General features: G+C 43.1%; 1 protein-coding gene across 1 annotated transcript in view; it reads right to left on the bottom strand.

The window, feature by feature from the left end:
* The window catches only part of LOC136877240 (nose resistant to fluoxetine protein 6), a 344726-nt gene that overhangs the window by 63676 nt on the left and 262434 nt on the right, over positions 1-18616 (bottom strand). The window contains exon 6 of the mRNA XM_067151103.2: positions 9158-9244. Within this exon, the coding sequence (XP_067007204.2) occupies positions 9158-9244 (87 nt within the window). The remainder of the gene's footprint in view (positions 1-9157; positions 9245-18616) is intronic.

Genomic DNA, 18616 nt, shown 5'->3' with positions numbered 1-18616 from the left:
TTATTGAGATGAAATTCTCATTACTGATCTTAGACTGAGTTTACTGAGTAGTATGATGTTGTGCCCGTGGATTTCCTTTCCTGGGACAGTACTGCTGAGGCCATCATTCATTGCCTGTACATAGAAGGCTCTGATTGTCGACAGCAGACAACATCGCGTTTCCTACGATCTGTTATCTGTTGGTACTCTCATTATTACTTCTCCTAGTTATATTCCCGCTGAGTTCACATACATTCTGTCTGTTGGGTACCGTCGTTGGGACATGGAGTCTTGATACATCTAATGTGAGTTTTTTGGCCGTGGAGTAATTGACTAGCTCCTCAAAATTTTGTTCTTAGTAGTAAGTTACCAGGTCGGAAAAAGATGATGGACCCCTAGGGCACGTAATATAGTTAAAGTATTACTTTCAGGCAACTTGTAATTTCATTTATTTCGACTACACAGGTTGGGATTAACTTTTGTGTACTGGAATACCGTATGCGCCGCATAGAACTTCACTATGTAATTATTATTGTATTATCTAATTTCTTATTTTTGTCAATAATTGACAATTATTGTCAAGAGTTTACTTCGACAATGTCGTTCAGGATTCTCCCTCCTTCAACGTGGTATCTGATGAACGCTTCACTTTTCTATCACTGCAAATTGTTATGAGTTTACCTTGAAAGAGCAGGCTGGGATTTGTTCCCCTGCAAAAGGAATACTAAATGGAATCCGCTTCGGGCTATGGCCCTTTTCAACATTTAAAATTTGATGTGATATATTTGATTTATTCGATGTGTTACTTATTGTATAATAAATCTGCTTCGGTGCATTTCTGTTGTTGGTAAAGTAAACTCGTATCCTCATCCCGAGGTGGTGCAGCTCATTTCGGGCACACCTCCAATACAGGTGAGCTACCTAGTGTACCCATCCTCCTGCCAGTCACAAACCTCCGTTTGCTGTAAACGCCTTAGTTAGGAGATATTTAACAAAATTTGACGAAAAATCACAATTTTTGCAACTTTTTGATAAAAATATAACTGTTTGAAAGCATACATATCAATAACTACCGTATGCTACAGAGCTGAATTTTGGCTCAAACTCTACCTTAAATTTGGAATGATAGTTTCTGTTAGACCAACTGTTTGGGAAATATTTTGAAAAGACTGAGAAAAGGTAAAAACATTCTGATGTTTTTCCAATGCTAAGGGGCGCGCGGTGTCGCCCCAAGGCCGAAAACTGAGATTTTACATTACAGGCTCAACACTATCAACATATTTTAAAAAAATCAAATCTACCCGACCTTTTTCATATAAAAATGTATAATTTTACTGGACTAGACTGCATCTACCTAGAAATAGCCACAAATAGGCCAGTAATGAAATAAAGTCAAATATACCTAATTCTGTGAAGTTCTAACCTGTGAGCTGTATGTATTAGGTGACACACCCGGAAGTTCCGAGCTAAGAACTCCCAACTTTATATTTAAAAAAAAAAGTCCTACAGAATAATCAGATACGTCCATGAAATGGTTTGAAAGCTCAATACTACTTATTCTTTGAAATAATTCGAAAATTCAAAGGACTTAGCGATATCATTATATTTATCGTTTGTAGAGCTTACTGTAATAGAAGCCTCTCTCTGTTACGGAATGTATTAAAAAATAAATAAATATCCTGTATCTGTGATAGTATCAGTCAAAATATCATGCAAGCGAGGTAGGAAACCATCAACCAGATTCACCATGATGTTCAGTAAAAGTATGCATCAAAATAAGCACACTTATTGTAAGGAAATTATCTACTATATTAACATGTTTCGTATTGCCTGTTACACATCGGAAATTATCACATTATGATTAAGAACAGATATGATGGATATAGGCTGTATGAAATTTAACAGAGTTGGAAGTAGAACTAATGAGTCAAGTGCTGGTGATTTTTAAGCACTGAACTTTTCCAATGCTCCATAATTTCCTATATTCACTATGCTCATTCTGTTGCAAACTTTTACATACTGGTGAATTTGGTCAGTCGATTCCATCCACATTGTATACTGAATGTACAGTACCTTTAGCCTTCTGCCAAGGTCTAGGATATCTCTGGATCATGTATAAAACAAACTGGAATGAGTAATTGGATTTAAACTGACAGGATTTCCCGAGCATGTTAAGGAACAGTGGATATACGACCAGGTCTTCTGGACTTGGGAGATGTTTGGTATCGAATGCCACCGTCTGTCGTTCTCGAAAGGTGTCCTACGGCTTCTTGCAACAACTCGGAGATGATGCCTTTTTGAAAACACACCCTCATCCAGCCTTATTTTCATCCCACTCAAAGAACCATTTCATGGATGTCTCGGCGACAGGCTAGTCCTCTGACTCCAAAATGTCCACTTTCTCCAACACACTGTACATCCAGGCGATAGGGGAAAGATCCTTTGCTGAGGATGAATCCGCGTTGGATGACGAATTGGCCACAAATTGACTATTTGAATCCCAGGCAAAGCCGATAATAATCTGAGACAACTGAACGGGAACCACAACTTCGACGGCAGATGTTACTACAAGGCCCATCCATTCCGAAAGAGCCACAAGGCGGCGTCAGTGGTCTGTGAGGGACAAGCTTACGCTGGGGTGAGGGCGAAACATGTTGCAACAGTGTGGTGCGTTTGTAGTTCAGTGGGTGCAGTTATGTTGAACCTGTGCTAAGGTAAATATGGCCATGCTCATTATAGACTCCCATCGATCGCAAGGTACGCGCGGAGTTTGAGACGATGCGGAAGCTGCGGAGGGCGATACAGTATAAACTATGTGGAAGTTGACTGCAGAAATAACGTTCATGCAGGACAATGCACGGCCGTATACAGCGAGAACAAGGCAGGTTTTTCAGCAGTAATTCAGTGGGGACTTTTTGACCACCCCATACAGCCCCAACCTATCACCGAGTGACTTCCATCTCTTCCTCCAACTGAAGACATTTCTGGCAGCACAACGTTTTGACAGTGACGCTGCACTTCAGGCATTGGTTTCATTGTGGTTCGGGTCATGGTGGTAGACTCTTCTTACATAGGTATCAAAGGTCGGTGCTGCACTAGTGCTTAAACAAGGAGGGTGCATATGTGGAGAAGTAAGTAATGTTCACTGAATCCACAGAAATAAAGCATTATCTTCTGATGTTCTTGTTTCCTTTTACGATCTATCGAAACTTACTTCCTCAACAAGCCCCGTAATCTTTCTGTAGCATGGCTGTTGCAGTGAGGAGCAAGATTCAGGCAACGTGTAAACTGCTAGATCCGTCAGCTGTAAGAAAGGGCTACGATACTGATAATTCTTCTTGCCTATGGATGTACGATATTTTTTCGATACCCTTTGACTCATTTCAGGAGCTGTTTCTTCTGTGACTTGGTTCGGATCACTGGCAGCTGACTCATATGACAGGTTATCCCTTCAAAAATCTGTCTATCTCTGCCGGGCTTCATTCGATCTGTGGATCACGAACTTGTGAAACTAAGAGCTTGCTCGTTGCGCTAATGTGTCTTGTGTTGTTCTTGTAAAGCACTGTCAAAATACGTAAGTTCTATTTTCTCGGAGTTTGGTGGAAGTTGCTCTTTACAATTTGAATCGGTCTGCGAGCATATTGAAAGAGATCAAATTGATACGGACACAAAGTCTCCTTGTAAGAGGATAATTAATTTGCGTCAATCTATCCAACGGTTATTTATATCATGTAAAGGCTAAATTGATGTTGTTGTTTAGAATAGTATGGTAATGAATAATTATGATTAACTACTTTGAATCCTGATAAGCGAAAGAAAAAACCGACCGTAAAAAACAGCATCATCGCTGCGAAATTCAATTTAGTAGCTGTTGGTCTTTTCTTTTTTTTTTTTTTTTTTTTTTTTTTTGTTGTTACGCTATTAGGTTCTTCTTTTCATATTCGTGAGTGAATCACAGCTCTACACAACGATTCAACAAGGATAAGGGACTCAGCGTTAGTACGAGGGCGAATCAAAAAGTAAGTTAGACTAGCTTACCGCGAGAGCACGCTGTGTGTCGTGACCGTGGCCAATGCGGAGCAAGCTACAGTAACTGCTGACACGTCCGTTAGGAAGTTTTGTATGGTATCTCGTCGTGTTATGTGTGCAGGCTCAATGGCGCGCCAACTGTATGTTCACTCCAAATTGGAGGTGCGTGCAACGATCAGATTTCTATGGGCTAAACGGCTCAATTGCACGGACATTCATCGTAACATCACTGCTGTATATGGTGAGCGTACAATTTTTCACCCAGGTATTGTCAAATGGTGTAAGCAATTTGACGCCGGACGCACGGATCTCACGGACGAATATCGCGAAGGCAGGCCCGCAACGTTCAGTACCGTTGCAAATGTTCACCGTATAGATAGGATCATTGGAGAGAATCGGCGCATAACACTGCAGGAAATTGCCATCATGTTGAACATTTCGTATGGCAGTGTTTTCTCCATTGCTCACCAGCACATTGGATTTTGTAAACTGTGCCAAAGATGGGTCCCACGTTTGCTCACCGATGTTCACAAGGTACAACGTTTCAAATCGTCACTGGCATTTTTGCAACGGTATTCTGTGGAGGGCAACGAGTTTCTGCAGCGAATCATCACAGGGATGAAACGTAGGTCCATCACTTCACCCCCGAAACAAAGAGAAAGTCGATGGAATGGGTGCACACTACACTGCCACCACGAAAGAAGGCCAAGGTTCAACCTTCAGCAGGAAAGGTAATGGCGACAGTATTCTATGACATGGAGGAAGGCACGACAATCTCACTCGAAATTTAAGAAAAGCGGCGGAGAAAATTGAGCGACGGTGTGATTTTGTTGCACGATAACGCAACACCTCACACGGCCCGCCAAACTTCCGAACTGCTGCAGCGATTGAATTGGGAAGTATGGCAACATTCTCCATACAGTCCAGACTTAGCGCCATGCGATTATCATGTGTACGGTAAGCTGGAAAAGGATCTCGTTGGACGACGATTTCGAAACGACGAGGAGGTGAAAGTATCTGTCTCCAGGTGGTGACATAGCGCTGGAGGTGATTTCTACGTATCCGGAATAGAAAAGTTGGTTGACCATTCCGAGAAATATTTGCAGTCTCTTGGGGACTATGTGGAAAAGTGAACTTACATTGTATGTTGTCATTACAGTGTTGCCTATGTGTAAATGGTTTGATAAGTGGCCATATATTGGAAGTGGAACTTACTTTTTGATTCGCCCTCGTATATGACCTCACAGTATGCACTCAGTGACTTCCAAACACTGTCATAAAACTCATATGTCTGTCTTGTGTCAGTAGATTTACCGGTACAAAAAAGAACGTCTGCGGGACCAAATTCCGGTACCTTAGTACCTCCGGAAAAAAGTAAAAGTAGCTAGTTTGACGCAAAAACCAAGAACAATCAAACCTCCGTATAACCATTTTTATTCATTTTTATTTTTTTATTTTCTTACAATTTGCTTTACGTCGCACCGACACAGATAGATCTTATGGCGACGATGGGACAGGAACGGGCTAGGAGTGGGAAGGAAGCGACTGTGGCCTTAGGCCTAATTAAAGTACAACCCCAGCATTTGCTGGTGTGAAAAATAGGAAACCACTGAAAACGATCTTCAGGGCTACCGACAGTGGAGTTCGAACACGCTGTCTCCTGAACTAATAGCTACGTAACCCAAAACCGCGCAGCCACTGGCTCGATAACAGTAAATTCGTGACCAAGCAGATTGTAATGTCTTATCCGTATTATTGTTACCATGAGGGAATAGTATCCGCCTCTGTGGTGTAGTGGTTAGTGTGATTAGCTGCCACTCCCGGAGGCCCGGGTTCGTTTCCCGGCTCTGCCACGAAATTTGAAAAGTGGTACGAGGGCTGGAACGGGATCTACTCAGCCTCGGGAGGTCAACTGAGTAGAGGTGGGTTCGATTCCCACCTCAGCCATCCTGGAAGTAGTTTTCCGTGGTTTCCCATTTCTCCTCCAGGCAAATGTCGGGATGGTACCTAATTTAAGTCCACGGCCGCTTCCTTTCTTCTTCCTTGTCTATCCCTTCCAATCTTCCCATCCCCACCAAGGCCCCTGTTCAGCATAGCAGGTGAGGCCGCCTGGGTGAGGTACTGGCCACCTTCCCCAGTTGTATCCCCCGACCCAGAGTCTGAAGCTCCAGGACACTGCCCTTGAGGCGGTAGAAGTAGGATCCCTCTCTGAGTCCGAGGGGAAAACCAACCCTGGAGGGTAAACAGATTAAGAAGAGGGAATAGTAAATTGTACTGGTAAAATAATCCAGTTTCATCGGCCTTAACTATATGTTTGAGATAATATTTTTTGGGAGATAATTTTAAATTTGTTTCCACACCAGGAATCAGTACCGATAACGGGAGCAGACGCTTCTTAGAAGACAAGAAGCGTTGTAGCTAGCCATTGCTTTAAAGTTAGTATCGTCGAGTAGACCTAGTTTGGTAAAATGAAGTGCTTTTGGAAGATCACAGAACCACATATACGAACATTTTAAGCCCTCACTTCGTTAAACCATTTTATTCCAGCACTACGCATATCACCTGAAACTGTCATCTTCAATCGATTTCACTGTCTTTATTTCTTAATCCCTTTACCTGTCAGGGTTGCCTTTTCCCTCGGACTCGGCGAAGGATCCCACCTCTACCGCCTCAAGAATGGTGTCCTGGCGCGTCATGCTTTGGGCCGGAGAGATACAACTGCAGAGGAGGATCAGTACCTCGCCCAAGCAACTTCACAGGGGCTTTAAAAGGGGACGGGAAGTTTGGAAGGGATAGACAAGGAAGAGGAAGGAAGCGACTGTGGCCTTCAGTTAGGAAAGAACCCTCCATTTGCCTGGAGGCGAAGTGGGAAACCACGGAAAACCACTTCGAGGATGGCTGAGGTGTGAATCGAACCCACTCTACTCAGCTGACCTCCCGAGGCTGAGTAGACACCGTCCCAGCCCTCGTACCACTTTTCAATTCACGGGAGAGCCGGGAATCAAACCCGGGCCTCCGGGGGATGGCAGCTAATCACAATAACCACTACCGCATCGATTTTAAACTCAGTTGAATTTTCTGCTCAGAACAATTTCCACGATTTCTTTCCTTTTTCTAAGGAATCTTCTCAGTTAGATTACAAACATCCGTATTCTTTGCAAAAGTTTTCTATTTCATTCCATAGTTCTTCTTCTGTATCTATTTGCCCTCCAGGATCGGTTTTCCCCTCCGACTCAGCGAGGGATCCCACCTCTACCGCCTCAAGGGCAGTGTCCTGTAGCTTCAGACTCTGGGTCGGGGGATACAACAGGGGAGGATGACCAGTACCTCGTCCAGGCGGCCTCAGCTGCTATGCTGAACAGGGGCCTTGCAGAGCGATGGGGAGATAGGAAGGGATAGACAAGGAAGAGGGAAGGAAGCGGCCGTGGCCTTAAGTTAGGTACCATCCCGGCATTAGCCTGGAGGAGAAGTGGGAAACCACGGAAAACCACTTCCAGGATGGCTGAGGTGGGAATTGAACCCACTTCTACTCAGTTGAACTCCCGAGGCTGAGTGGACTCCGTTCCAGCCCTCGTACCACTTTTCAAATTTCGTGGCAGAGCCGGGAATCGAACCGGCGCCTCTGGGGATGGCAGCTAATCACACCAACCACTACACCCCAGAGGCGGACTCATTCCATCATTCATATCTCTAAACGCAGCAAATTTTATTTCCATACTTCTTGACTTACGTTGAAAAGAGGCCATACCTACGTTTCATCCGCGCAGTGGACCAGTGGTAGAGTGTCGGTCTCTAGATCGCAAGATCACGGGTTCAATCCCGGAAGGGGTAGTCGGATTTTTGAAGGGTGGCAAAATACTCCGTTCTACATTTCATGTCGGCATGTGAAGAATCTCTGGTGAGATATTTTGTGTTTACCCGACAAAATTCATTGAATTAAGAAAATTCTGCTACAGAACCCTCTACAGGAATCCATTCTACTCCGCCATCTGGTAGAGTAAAATGGAACGATGAAACTGACGTACAGGTTCCATAGATTACGTCAAATGAAAATGCCGGCACACGGTAGCTGGGGCCATACGATTATGATGGTGATGATGATGTTGATAATAATATATACGGTGTTGCTGGATATAGAGGAACACTGTCCAAACTGATTCCCAACGTCCGGGAGACTGGGCAAGTCGTATAGAATATTATTATTACCCATGGACTTAAATCGAACCCGAGACCTCTGTACCAGAGGCCAGCACGCTAACCATTTAGCCATGGTTTCGGGCGATAACAATAATAATAATGCTATACGTTTTACGTCCCACTTACTATTCCTACGTTTTTCAGAGACAACTCGAATGTAACGTAAGAGAGATTCTCCTTTCTTTCTTTCTTTCTTTCTTTCTTTCTTTATTTCTTTCTTAATCTGCTTACCCTCCAGGGTTGGTTTTTCCCTCGGACTCAGCGAGGGATCCCACCTCTACCGCCTCAAGGGCAGTGTCCAGTGCTATGTTGAACGGGGGCCTTGCTGGGAGATGGGAAGATTAGAAGGGATAGACAAGGAAGCGGTCGTGGCCTTAAGTTAGGTACCATCCCGCCATTTGCCCGGAGGAGAAGTGGGAAACCACGCAAAACCACTTCCAGGATGGCTGAGGTAGGAATCGAACCTACCCTCGTACTACTTTATTTCGTGGCAGAGCCGCGAATCGAACCCGGGCCTCCGGGGGTGGCAGCTAATCACACTAACCACTACACCACTGAGTCGGACAAGAGAGATTATTCAGGTGGAAAGTTTGTGGACAAAGAGGCAAAGCAAACCAGTTATCATAGTTTTATGTGATGGGGAGAATAGATCTCACACCTTTACATGGGATCCGAATGAGAGTGCCTGGAATTCGAATCTCGGCCGCTCTGGTGAGAAGCGGAAGATTATGTCACTGAACAATAATGGCCCACAAGGCGGTATTTGTTCAAAACTCAGCTAATGCATGTGAACTTTTAAAAATGCCCTGAGGCTCGTATTCCACGCAGAACTGGAGATCACGTTACTATGATCCCTATGTTTTTAATTTGCGCTGTTTTAAACGTCTACAGTTATAGTACATGACTGACTGATGTATTCCGTGCTATAGTCGTTTTTTGTTATAGTACATACCTGGAGCCTTTTGACAAAACACTTTAATGACTGAGTGTTGATCTCCGCTCACCACCTGCCCAGGTCCATGCCCGTTCTCCTTCAGAGCTGAAAAACATGAAGAATATTTTAAATGATCTGATACAAAACGAAACGTTATACAACGTAAGGTGATTTATATCAGCATACATTTCCTTTTATTACAGTTTTTATTGTTTCAAACCAAGAAGTTCATCCATCATATTACTACTCATATTATTCGAGAGTTCAAGAAACTGATCTCAACAGTTTAGGTCCGAGATGGAACTAAAACTAATGATGATAAAAAGATACAGATGGTATAGGAAAGATTTCGCATCAGCTAAAACCTGTAACTATTCACTATAAACATTCCGGTTGCTAGACAGGAAAAAGAAAAGGGAGTTTAGAATATTTAGTTAAAATAACAGGAATTTTACCCCAGTTTCGTTGTTTACTCACATTGCTATCAGTTTAGATTAATAGGAGATGCCCATATGCGACCCAGAATCGTTCTAGTCCAGATGCAGTCCCGGAAATTTTAAACGATCGTCAAGTGCTGACCCGGAAGTTTTAGACGATTGTCTAGTGCGGCCCTGGAAGTTTTAGACGATTGTCTAGTGCGGCCCTGGAAGTTTTAGACGATTGTCTAGTGCGGCCCTGGAAGTTTTAGACGATTGTCTAGTGCTGGCCCGGAAGTTTTAGACGATTGTCTAGTGCTGACCCGGAAGTTTTAGACGATTGTCTAGTGCGGCCCTGGAAGTTTTAGACGATTGTCTAGTGCGGCCCTGGAAGTTTTAGACGATTGTCTAGTGCTGGCCCGGAAGTTTTAGACGATTGTCTAGTGCGGCCCTGGAAGTTTTAGACGATTGTCTAGTGCGGCCCTGGAAGTTTTAGACGATTGTCTAGTGCGGCCCTGGAAGTTTTAGACGATTGTCTAGTGCGGCCCTGGAAGTTTTAGACGATTGTCTAGTGCGGCCCTGGAAGTTTTAGACGATTGTCTAGTGCTGGCCCGGAAGTTTTAGACGATTGTCTAGTGCTGACCCGGAAGTTTTAGACGATTGTCTAGTGCGGCCCTGGAAGTTTTAGACGATTGTCTAGTGCGGCCCTGGAAGTTTTAAACGATTGTCTAGTGCTGGCCCGGAAGTTTTAGACGATTGTCTAGTGCTGGCCCGGAAGTTTTAGATGATTGTCTTGTGCCGGCCCGGAAGTTTTAGACGATTGTCTATGCTGGCCCGGAAGTTTTAGACGATTGTCTAGTGCTGGCCCGGAAGTTTTAGACGATTGTCTAGTGCGGCCCTGGAAGTTTTAGACGATTGTCTAGTGCGGCCCTGGAAGTTTTAGACGATTGTCTAGTGCGGCCCTGGAAGTTTTAGACGATTGTCTAGTGCTGGCCCGGAAGTTTTAGATGATTGTCTAGTGCTGGCCCGGAAGTTTTAGACGATTGTCTAGTGCTGGCCCGGAAGTTTTAGACGATTGTCTAGTGCGGCCCTGGAAGTTTTAGACGATTGTCTAGTGCGGCCCTGGAAGTTTTAGACGATTGTCTAGTGCTGGCCCGGAAGTTTTAGACGATTGTCTAGTGCTGGCCCGGAAGTTTTAGACGATTGTCTAGTGCTGGCCCAGAAGTTTTAGACGATTGTCTAGTGCTGGCCCGGAAGTTTTAGACGATTGTCTAGTGCTGGCCCAGAAATTTTAGACGATTGTCTAGTGCTGGCCCGGAAGTTTTAGACGATTGTCTAGTGCTGGCCCGGAAGTTTTAGACGATTGTCTAGTGCTGGCCCGGAAGTTTTAGACGATTGTCTAGTGCTGGCCCGGATGTTTTAGACGATTGTCTAGTGCTGGCCCGGAAGTTTTAGACGATTGTCTAGTGCTGGCCCAGAAGTTTTAGACGATTGTCTAGTGCTGGCCCGGAAGATTTAGATGTTCGTCTACCGCGGCCCCGGAAGTTTTAGACGATTGTCTAGTGCGTCCCAGAAGTTTTATACGACCGTCTAGTCTAGGTGGAGCCCAGGAAGTTTTAGACGATCATCTAGGTGCAGCCCAGTAAGTTTTAGACGATCGTCTAATGTGGTCCTGGAAGTTTTAAGTAATTGTCCAGGTGTGAATTGGAAATTCCTGACTTGTTGTTAATGTTGCAGCTTAATAGAAACAATTTTTGCCTTCCCGTTTTGCAGACTGCCTTTATCAATGGTACCTTGAAAGCCCATTCTGAAGATATTTGTGATGGCGAAAGGTGCACACGTTTTGTACGATTAAAAATCCTTCAGCTTTTGATTTAACATCAAATGTATCCTCTCCATCACATGGACACCAAACGCGAATTAAACAGGCACGAGAGATTTTTTGTGTGTTCTTCGAGTCTGTTTTCCACGTGATATGAATGTATATGAAAGGTTCTCCAATAGATCTCATAGATGGCTACGATAAGGTACACAAGTGGGGCTTTAAAAGGGCCAGGGGCGTGATAACAATGTGGTGTCGTAACTGGCTTCTCACCAAGAGGGCCGTGTTTCCAATTCCAGTGAATGCATGTGAGATGTTTGAAATGAAAATTCACGTCCTTTATTTCGGATTCAACGTAAAACTGGCGGTCCTGTAGCTATGAACATGATATCAATAGTCACATGTTACTTAAGCTTGATGAGTTATCTTGGTTGTATATTATTTACATTTTACGTCATATGTAGAGTTGATACTAAAATCTAGTGTCAGGCCGCACATGTACCTGTTGGGTTAGACACTCGCGCACTACCCGTGTCACAGATCCTTGCACCAACATTAAAAAACCACAGAACGTCATCTATACATGTAAACACAGTTCTAAACACAGAACATACTTTCACACGAGATTTAATTCTCCAGACATCTGCAAACCTCAAACAATCACACCATTTTCTTTTTACACACTCCCCGAGTACTCCATTTCCAAAGAGTACATAACCAAGTTCAAAGAAGTAAACAACACAAAGAACACATATTACTGGTTTCTCACATCCTCCCCCCTTGATTGTTGCACGAAGCAACAATCAACTATGCTCAAAGGTTCAGTTTCTCAGGAAATTTTACTCTCCTTCCGCTTCTCGTCAAATGTACCTCCCTCAGCGGAGACATTGAAGGTTGTCGGTCTCTGTCATCAACGTCAATGACAGGACTAACATCTGAAGGTGAGGATCCCTCCAACAAGTAGAGTCTCTGTAAAGGGCGGGTAATTTCACCAGAAGAAGTCTTCAACCGTACCACTCGTACCACACCATCTCTTCCAGGATATACCTCAAGCACCTTGGCAATAGGCCACTCGATCCGTCTTTTCTGGTCGCAACCAACGAGCACAATGTCCCCTTCCTTGATTTTTGTAGTTTCACCACTTGACTTCTGATGACAGTGTACAAGCTGACCCAGATATTCATCCCTGAATCGCTTCCTCAAGTCCTGACGTAGTTGCTGGATATATCTCATCCTTTTTGTTAAACACTTCTCATCTATCAAGTCCAAATCAGGAGTACTCACATTAGGCAGGTCTTGTAGAAACATGCTAGGCGTGACTGGACTCAAATCTTCAGGATTTTCTGACATGTAAGTGAGAGGTCGAGAGTTTATCAGAGCCTCGCAGTCACATATTATACTCAGTAGTTCTTCGTAGTTTAGAGACGCTCTTCCCAGCACACGACGAAGGGCTCTTTTGATTGTTTGGATGATCCGTTCCCACCAACCTCCCCACCAGGCAGCGGTTGGAGGGTTGAACTTCCACTGGATTCGTAGCAACGAGGCATCTTCTTCTATCTTGCTCCAGTCAATGGATCTGAGCAAGTTATTACTCCCAACAAAGTTGCTTCCATTGTCGCTGTAAATTAGCTTTGGCCTTCCTCTTCGCGCAATGAACCTACGAAGACTCATAATAAATCCATTCGTTGACAGAGTGGTTATTAGATCTAGATGAACTGCCCTATACACGGCACAAGTGAATAGTACAATCCACGACTTCTGTCCTCCCTTGAGGATTAGTGGACCTGCAAGGTCTGTTCCCACAACTTCAAACACCGATGCGTCCTTCACTCTATCTTCTGGAAGAGGGCACTGCACTTCTGGAACCATACCTTTGGCTTCATGTCGTCTGCATTTCTTGCACGATGCAATCACATTTCTAACAGTTCTTCGACCTTTCAGTATCCAGTATCTCTGGCGCAAGTGAGCTAGTAGTATATGAGTTCCACTATGAAGCAGTCTTTCATGTTCCTCCTGAGTCAAAAGCTGAACTAGTTTATGCTTGTTTGGCAAGACAACGGGACATTTGAAGTTATCATCGTCCTTCCTTTCCACAATTTTCGTCTTCACCCGCAGGATTCCTTCTGCATCCTTGAAGACACACAGAGATTTCAAACTAGAAACCCTTTCTTTGGTGAACGTTTCCTCTTGTACCAGTTGTATAAGCTTCTTTTCAGCTCTTTCTATCTCTTGCACTGTTAACTTCCCTTTATACCTTTCATTTCTTTGTTTTGCACTATTCTTCACAAATCTGAATATCCATGCCACCATCCTCACTATCTTGGTATACTTTGAAAAGTACTCCAGAAACCATGAGGTAGTACTACCAACTGTCATCACTACCCCTTTCTCCTCTTCCTGACAAGAGGACTCTATGTCCACAGCCATATTACTAGGCCATTCCTCCTCAGGTAGCCTTAGCCATGCTGGTCCCTCCCACCAGGCAGATTCTAAGAGTTCTTTAGCCGAACATCCTCGCGACGGGAAGTCAGCAGGATTTTGTTTCCCAGGAACGTGGTTCCACTCATCCCTTTGTGTGAAGTTTAGTATCTCCTTTATTCTGTTCTCTACGAAGGTTTCCCATCTTCCATCCCTCCTAATCCAACTCAATACAATAGTCGAATCAGTCCAACAATATTGAGGAATCTCCATGAGACCTAAACTGTTCTTGACAGTGACTAGCAGTCGGACACTAATGCAGCAAGATAACAATTCTAGTCTAGGCATAGTTACTTTCTTCACTGGTGCAACTCGTGACTTCGCTAGTAACAACTGCACTGTCATCCCACAGTTACTTTCACTTCTTAAAAATACAACAGCTGCATAGGCTGAAGCACTAGCATCACAGAAGACATGTAAAGTGTATGATGTTCGATCGCTGCTTGAAGTAAATCGTCTAGGAATTTCAACATCAGCCAAACAATGCAATTCTTCTAACCACCTCTCGAAGTTTCTTTGCAGATCTTCCGAGACCTCAGTATCCCAGCTTGTCTTCTCTTTCCAACTTTCCTGCAATAGTTTTTTCGGTACAACAGTGACAGGACATGTATACCCTACAGGATCAAATACTGCCTGACAGACAGGCAAAATCTTTCTTCTTGTTACAGGTGGCTCTATATTTTGTATTTTCCCTACACAAGACAGGCTATCAGTTGTTCTGTTCCATAGTAATCCGAGTACCGGTATGGTTTCTTGAATCACATCGCTTTCATTTAGTGCAGTACTCGCCCAACCTCTTAACTCAAACTTTGCCGTGGCCATCAAAAGAGAAGCCTCTTGTATGAAACAGCTTAATTCTTCTCCCGAACTGACTGAAGCAACACAGTTGTCCACATAAAATGAATGCTTGAGTTTTTCTGCAGTTTCACGGTACCCAGCAGGACAGTTATCAAGGTGATGCTCTATAACAGCTCCTAGAATGAACGGGCTGCAATTTACACCAAATACCACGCGACAGTGGCGAAAAATCTTAATCTTCCTGGTCGCATAATCATCCCACCAAAGGAATTTCAGATAATTACGGTCCACTTCGTTCACAGAGATTTGCAGAAAAGCCTTCGTTATATCCAACACTACTCCTATTTCCCTTTCTCTATATCTCAGCAGGATGGATGGTAGAAGTTCCAGCAAGTTGGGGCCTTTCTCCAAACAGTCATTTAGGGACAGCTTTCCTCCTTGTTTACTGGAAGCATCAAACACGGGTCGGCACGTCGTAGTTGAATCACTCTTGAAAACTCCACGATGAGGCATAACGTATCCCTGCTTGTTTCCAATGTCATCATCAACTTCTTCAATTATATTTTCTTTTAGCCAGTCTTGTAGTACTGAATGATATTCTTCGTATCTGTTCTCGGAGACAAGTTTTGAAGTCATCGATGCAAGTCTTTTCTCTGCCACCATTCTGTTATTCTCAAGATCCTCTCTTCTTTCACACCAGGGTAGGCAGACTTCATATCTACCATCTTTGTTAACAGCGACTGTTCTCTTGAAATGATTCAGAACTGCTAACTCCACCTCCTCTCAGTTTTTCCTGTCTGCTGGATCTGTAATCCCGAGCACATCTAACCTCCAGAGTCTTGCCAGATCTTCACTATGTGTTAGTAAGGATGTTACCAGGTTAGCCGTGTTACTATGGCCTGTAATTTGTGTTGATCCCATTATCACCCAGCCAAGACGAGTTTCTTGTGCCACTAAGCCACACTGTAGTCCTACCATATTTCCCGTGAATAAGCTTCCTGCATAATCAGCTCCAATTAAAATTTCAATAGTAGGATGACCAGCTCCAGTGTCAGAGACTACAATGCCCTTCTCTTTTAATTCTTGCAGGCAAGCACTTTGATTAATGCGACGAATTGAACCACATATAGAAACTTGATCTAAGGCTTCAATCTCACATGAATAATTTCCTGTCATGCTATGAAGTGATACTCGATATCTCTTGTGTACTTGTCTTTGCGACGAGATTCCCCCAAACAGAACTTGTATGAGATTCTCAGATCCAACACAAGAACAAGCCATTTCCAGAGCAGTCTTCTTTAGAATATAGGAACGCTGGGATCCAGTATCTATTATCGCCCTTACCACACGTCGACCACCCTTAGCTGTGATAACTACCCTTAGAGTCTGCAACAGGAGTCTGGAGAACAACAGTGGTTTGCACCAACGACACTCGTGTTTTCCCTCCTATTTTCTTCTGACAATATTGGTTTCTCGTTATTTCAAGGCAGATCAGAACACATTATCGGATAATGTTTTTTCCCACAGATCAAACATTTTAGTGAGGATTTACACCTTACAGACCTGTGTCCGGGTTTTAAACATGCGAAACAAGCCCGTTTAGATTTTAACATGTCTGTCTTTTCCCTAAGAGACATCCTTTGGGCTTTAAAACACTCCTTACTCTCATGAAACTTCTCACAAAATACACAAACATTTGATCGTGTATTCTGTTTTTCACTAGTCAACAGATTATATGCAGTAGGTACACTTTCATCCTCTGAATCTTTTCTTTCATTGGAGGTTTTACCTGATCTATGAGTCAATTTAAACCCAGTTTTAGCTAACATTATCCTCTCCTCTCCTTCCACCTCAGCCTTTAGAAATTCTAGCAACATCTTCAATTTTTCACTGTAATCACTTGCCTGAGTCACACTTGAACTACTCCTCATCCAGATTCTCAAAAGCTCCTCTGGAATGCTTGATTCAACAAGTGGAAACAAAATTGCCGCATGCTTGTCAAAAGTCACTTCAATGGATTCCAGCGCTCTTAAGTAACACTCAAGTTTATCGTACAGTTGTAAAGTATGTTCCTTACCTTTCACACTGGTGGCATTTTTTATGACCAAACCTAGGAGCTCTCTGATGTAGAACTCTGTCAGCAACTCCTTCTTACCAAATCTTTCAGTCAGTCCGTCCACTGCCTTCTGATAGTTTTCTGCAGTCGGTGGATAGCTGTCGATGATCTCTCGTGGTCTTGTTCCTGGAACTGTCGCCTGGATCAGGTACTGGAATTTGTCTTCTGCTGCTATGTCTTCATCTTCATGAATTCTGCGAAACTGACTCCAAAAGGAAAGCCAGTCCTTTACGTCACCACTAAATTTAACCAACTCTACTTTTGGTAATTTCATCTTCTTTTTATGTGACTCAACAGAACATGCCATCTCAAACCTATCATTTTCTTGGGTTACACCTAACCTCTGAGTGTGTGCTTCTATTTTGAATCTCACAGCGTCCATTTTATCCCTATATTCTTCAATATTGGCATACTCATCTTCATATTTCTTATCACTGCCTTCTTCTTGCAAAACCAAGTCCAGTATTTGCTCATCTAACATCGAAAGTTCTTGAAATAACCGTTCCAATTCTACGGACATTAACCTAACATCTTCGTCATTTATCGCGTCTTTATTTAGCTCATCTAGTAAAAGTCGGGAGGTTTTCGTGAATGATATCCTCACAGGTTTCCGTTTCTTACACAAATTCTCCATTGTGGCACGTACAGTTATACTTATCACGTCGGGGTCACCAAATTAAATGTTGGGTTAGACACTCGCGCACTACCCGTGTCACAGATCCTTGCACCAACATTAAAAAACCACAGAACGTCATCTATACATGTAAACACAGTTCTAAACACAGAACATACTTTCACACGAGATTTAATTCTCCAGACATCTGCAAACCTCAAACAATCACACCATTTTCTTTTTACACACTCCCCGAGTCCTCCATTTCCAAAGAGTACATAACCAAGTTCAAGGAAGTAAACAACACAAAGAACACATATTACTGGTTTCTCACAGTACCATGTAATATATTAGTCCTGGTTGCAGTTGGACATATTTTGTCTGGTCAACTCTTCATCTGGACCGCACATGAATGGACACCAGATTAATACGATGACACTGACAAGGTGTCAAATAAGGTCAATACTTCTATGATTTACAACCAATTCTGTAAAATGAAAAGGTGTAGGAAAAGCTAGAAATGAATGGTTTTCACTATCGCATTGAGCTTACTCAATTATGATGACTGAACACTGAAGAACTGGTAAGGGCCATTGGACAGGCGTCTTGATATGCCCCTTTACATCTTCGCAAAATGTTTGGAGCTGAAACTTGTGTTCAATAATATATTTACTGCTTAATTATCGAGGCCATCTCTGCTTCTTCCTGTAGAAAGAGCTAAATTCATATAGCTTAAACTTTAACCAGTTATTTCGAAAGTATATGCTATGCTTCCCATGAAGAAGCTTCCACATCTAGAACTCGCGAAGGTGAAATATATCCTGTTAATCGACATCCGACAGCCAGAACATCGCAATAACTTAGATAAATTTCCGGTAAAGTGTGGGTTGGGAATATAGTAGAAATGGTCTCAATTATGGTACATCCCATTATTTGTTTGGTGTAAAGATGAGAACTGTGAAAAATCTTCAACAAGACTGTCGACGATGGTGTTCGAATTTACCATTTCCGACGCGCGAGCTTGCAGCTACACGGTCTGGAACTCGTAGAGATATCCACTGTAAATGAGTCTGTAAGGGCAATATGAATCCTCTATACATTTCGTGTAAAGAGCATGACTTCAATTGTTGTGACTATAAGACTCTTCATCTCGTAAAACAGTACCCAAGGAGTTTCTATTAATTTAGAAAAATAATGATAATAAGTATAATGTTATCGGCCTTACGTCCCACTA

The sequence above is a fragment of the Anabrus simplex genome, chromosome 1, assembly GCF_040414725.1.
Source record: "Anabrus simplex isolate iqAnaSimp1 chromosome 1, ASM4041472v1, whole genome shotgun sequence".
NCBI classification, from domain to species: Eukaryota; Metazoa; Arthropoda; class Insecta; order Orthoptera; family Tettigoniidae; genus Anabrus; species Anabrus simplex.
Note: the sequence above shows the minus strand (reverse complement) of the source record. Positions and strands in the feature narration are given on the sequence as shown.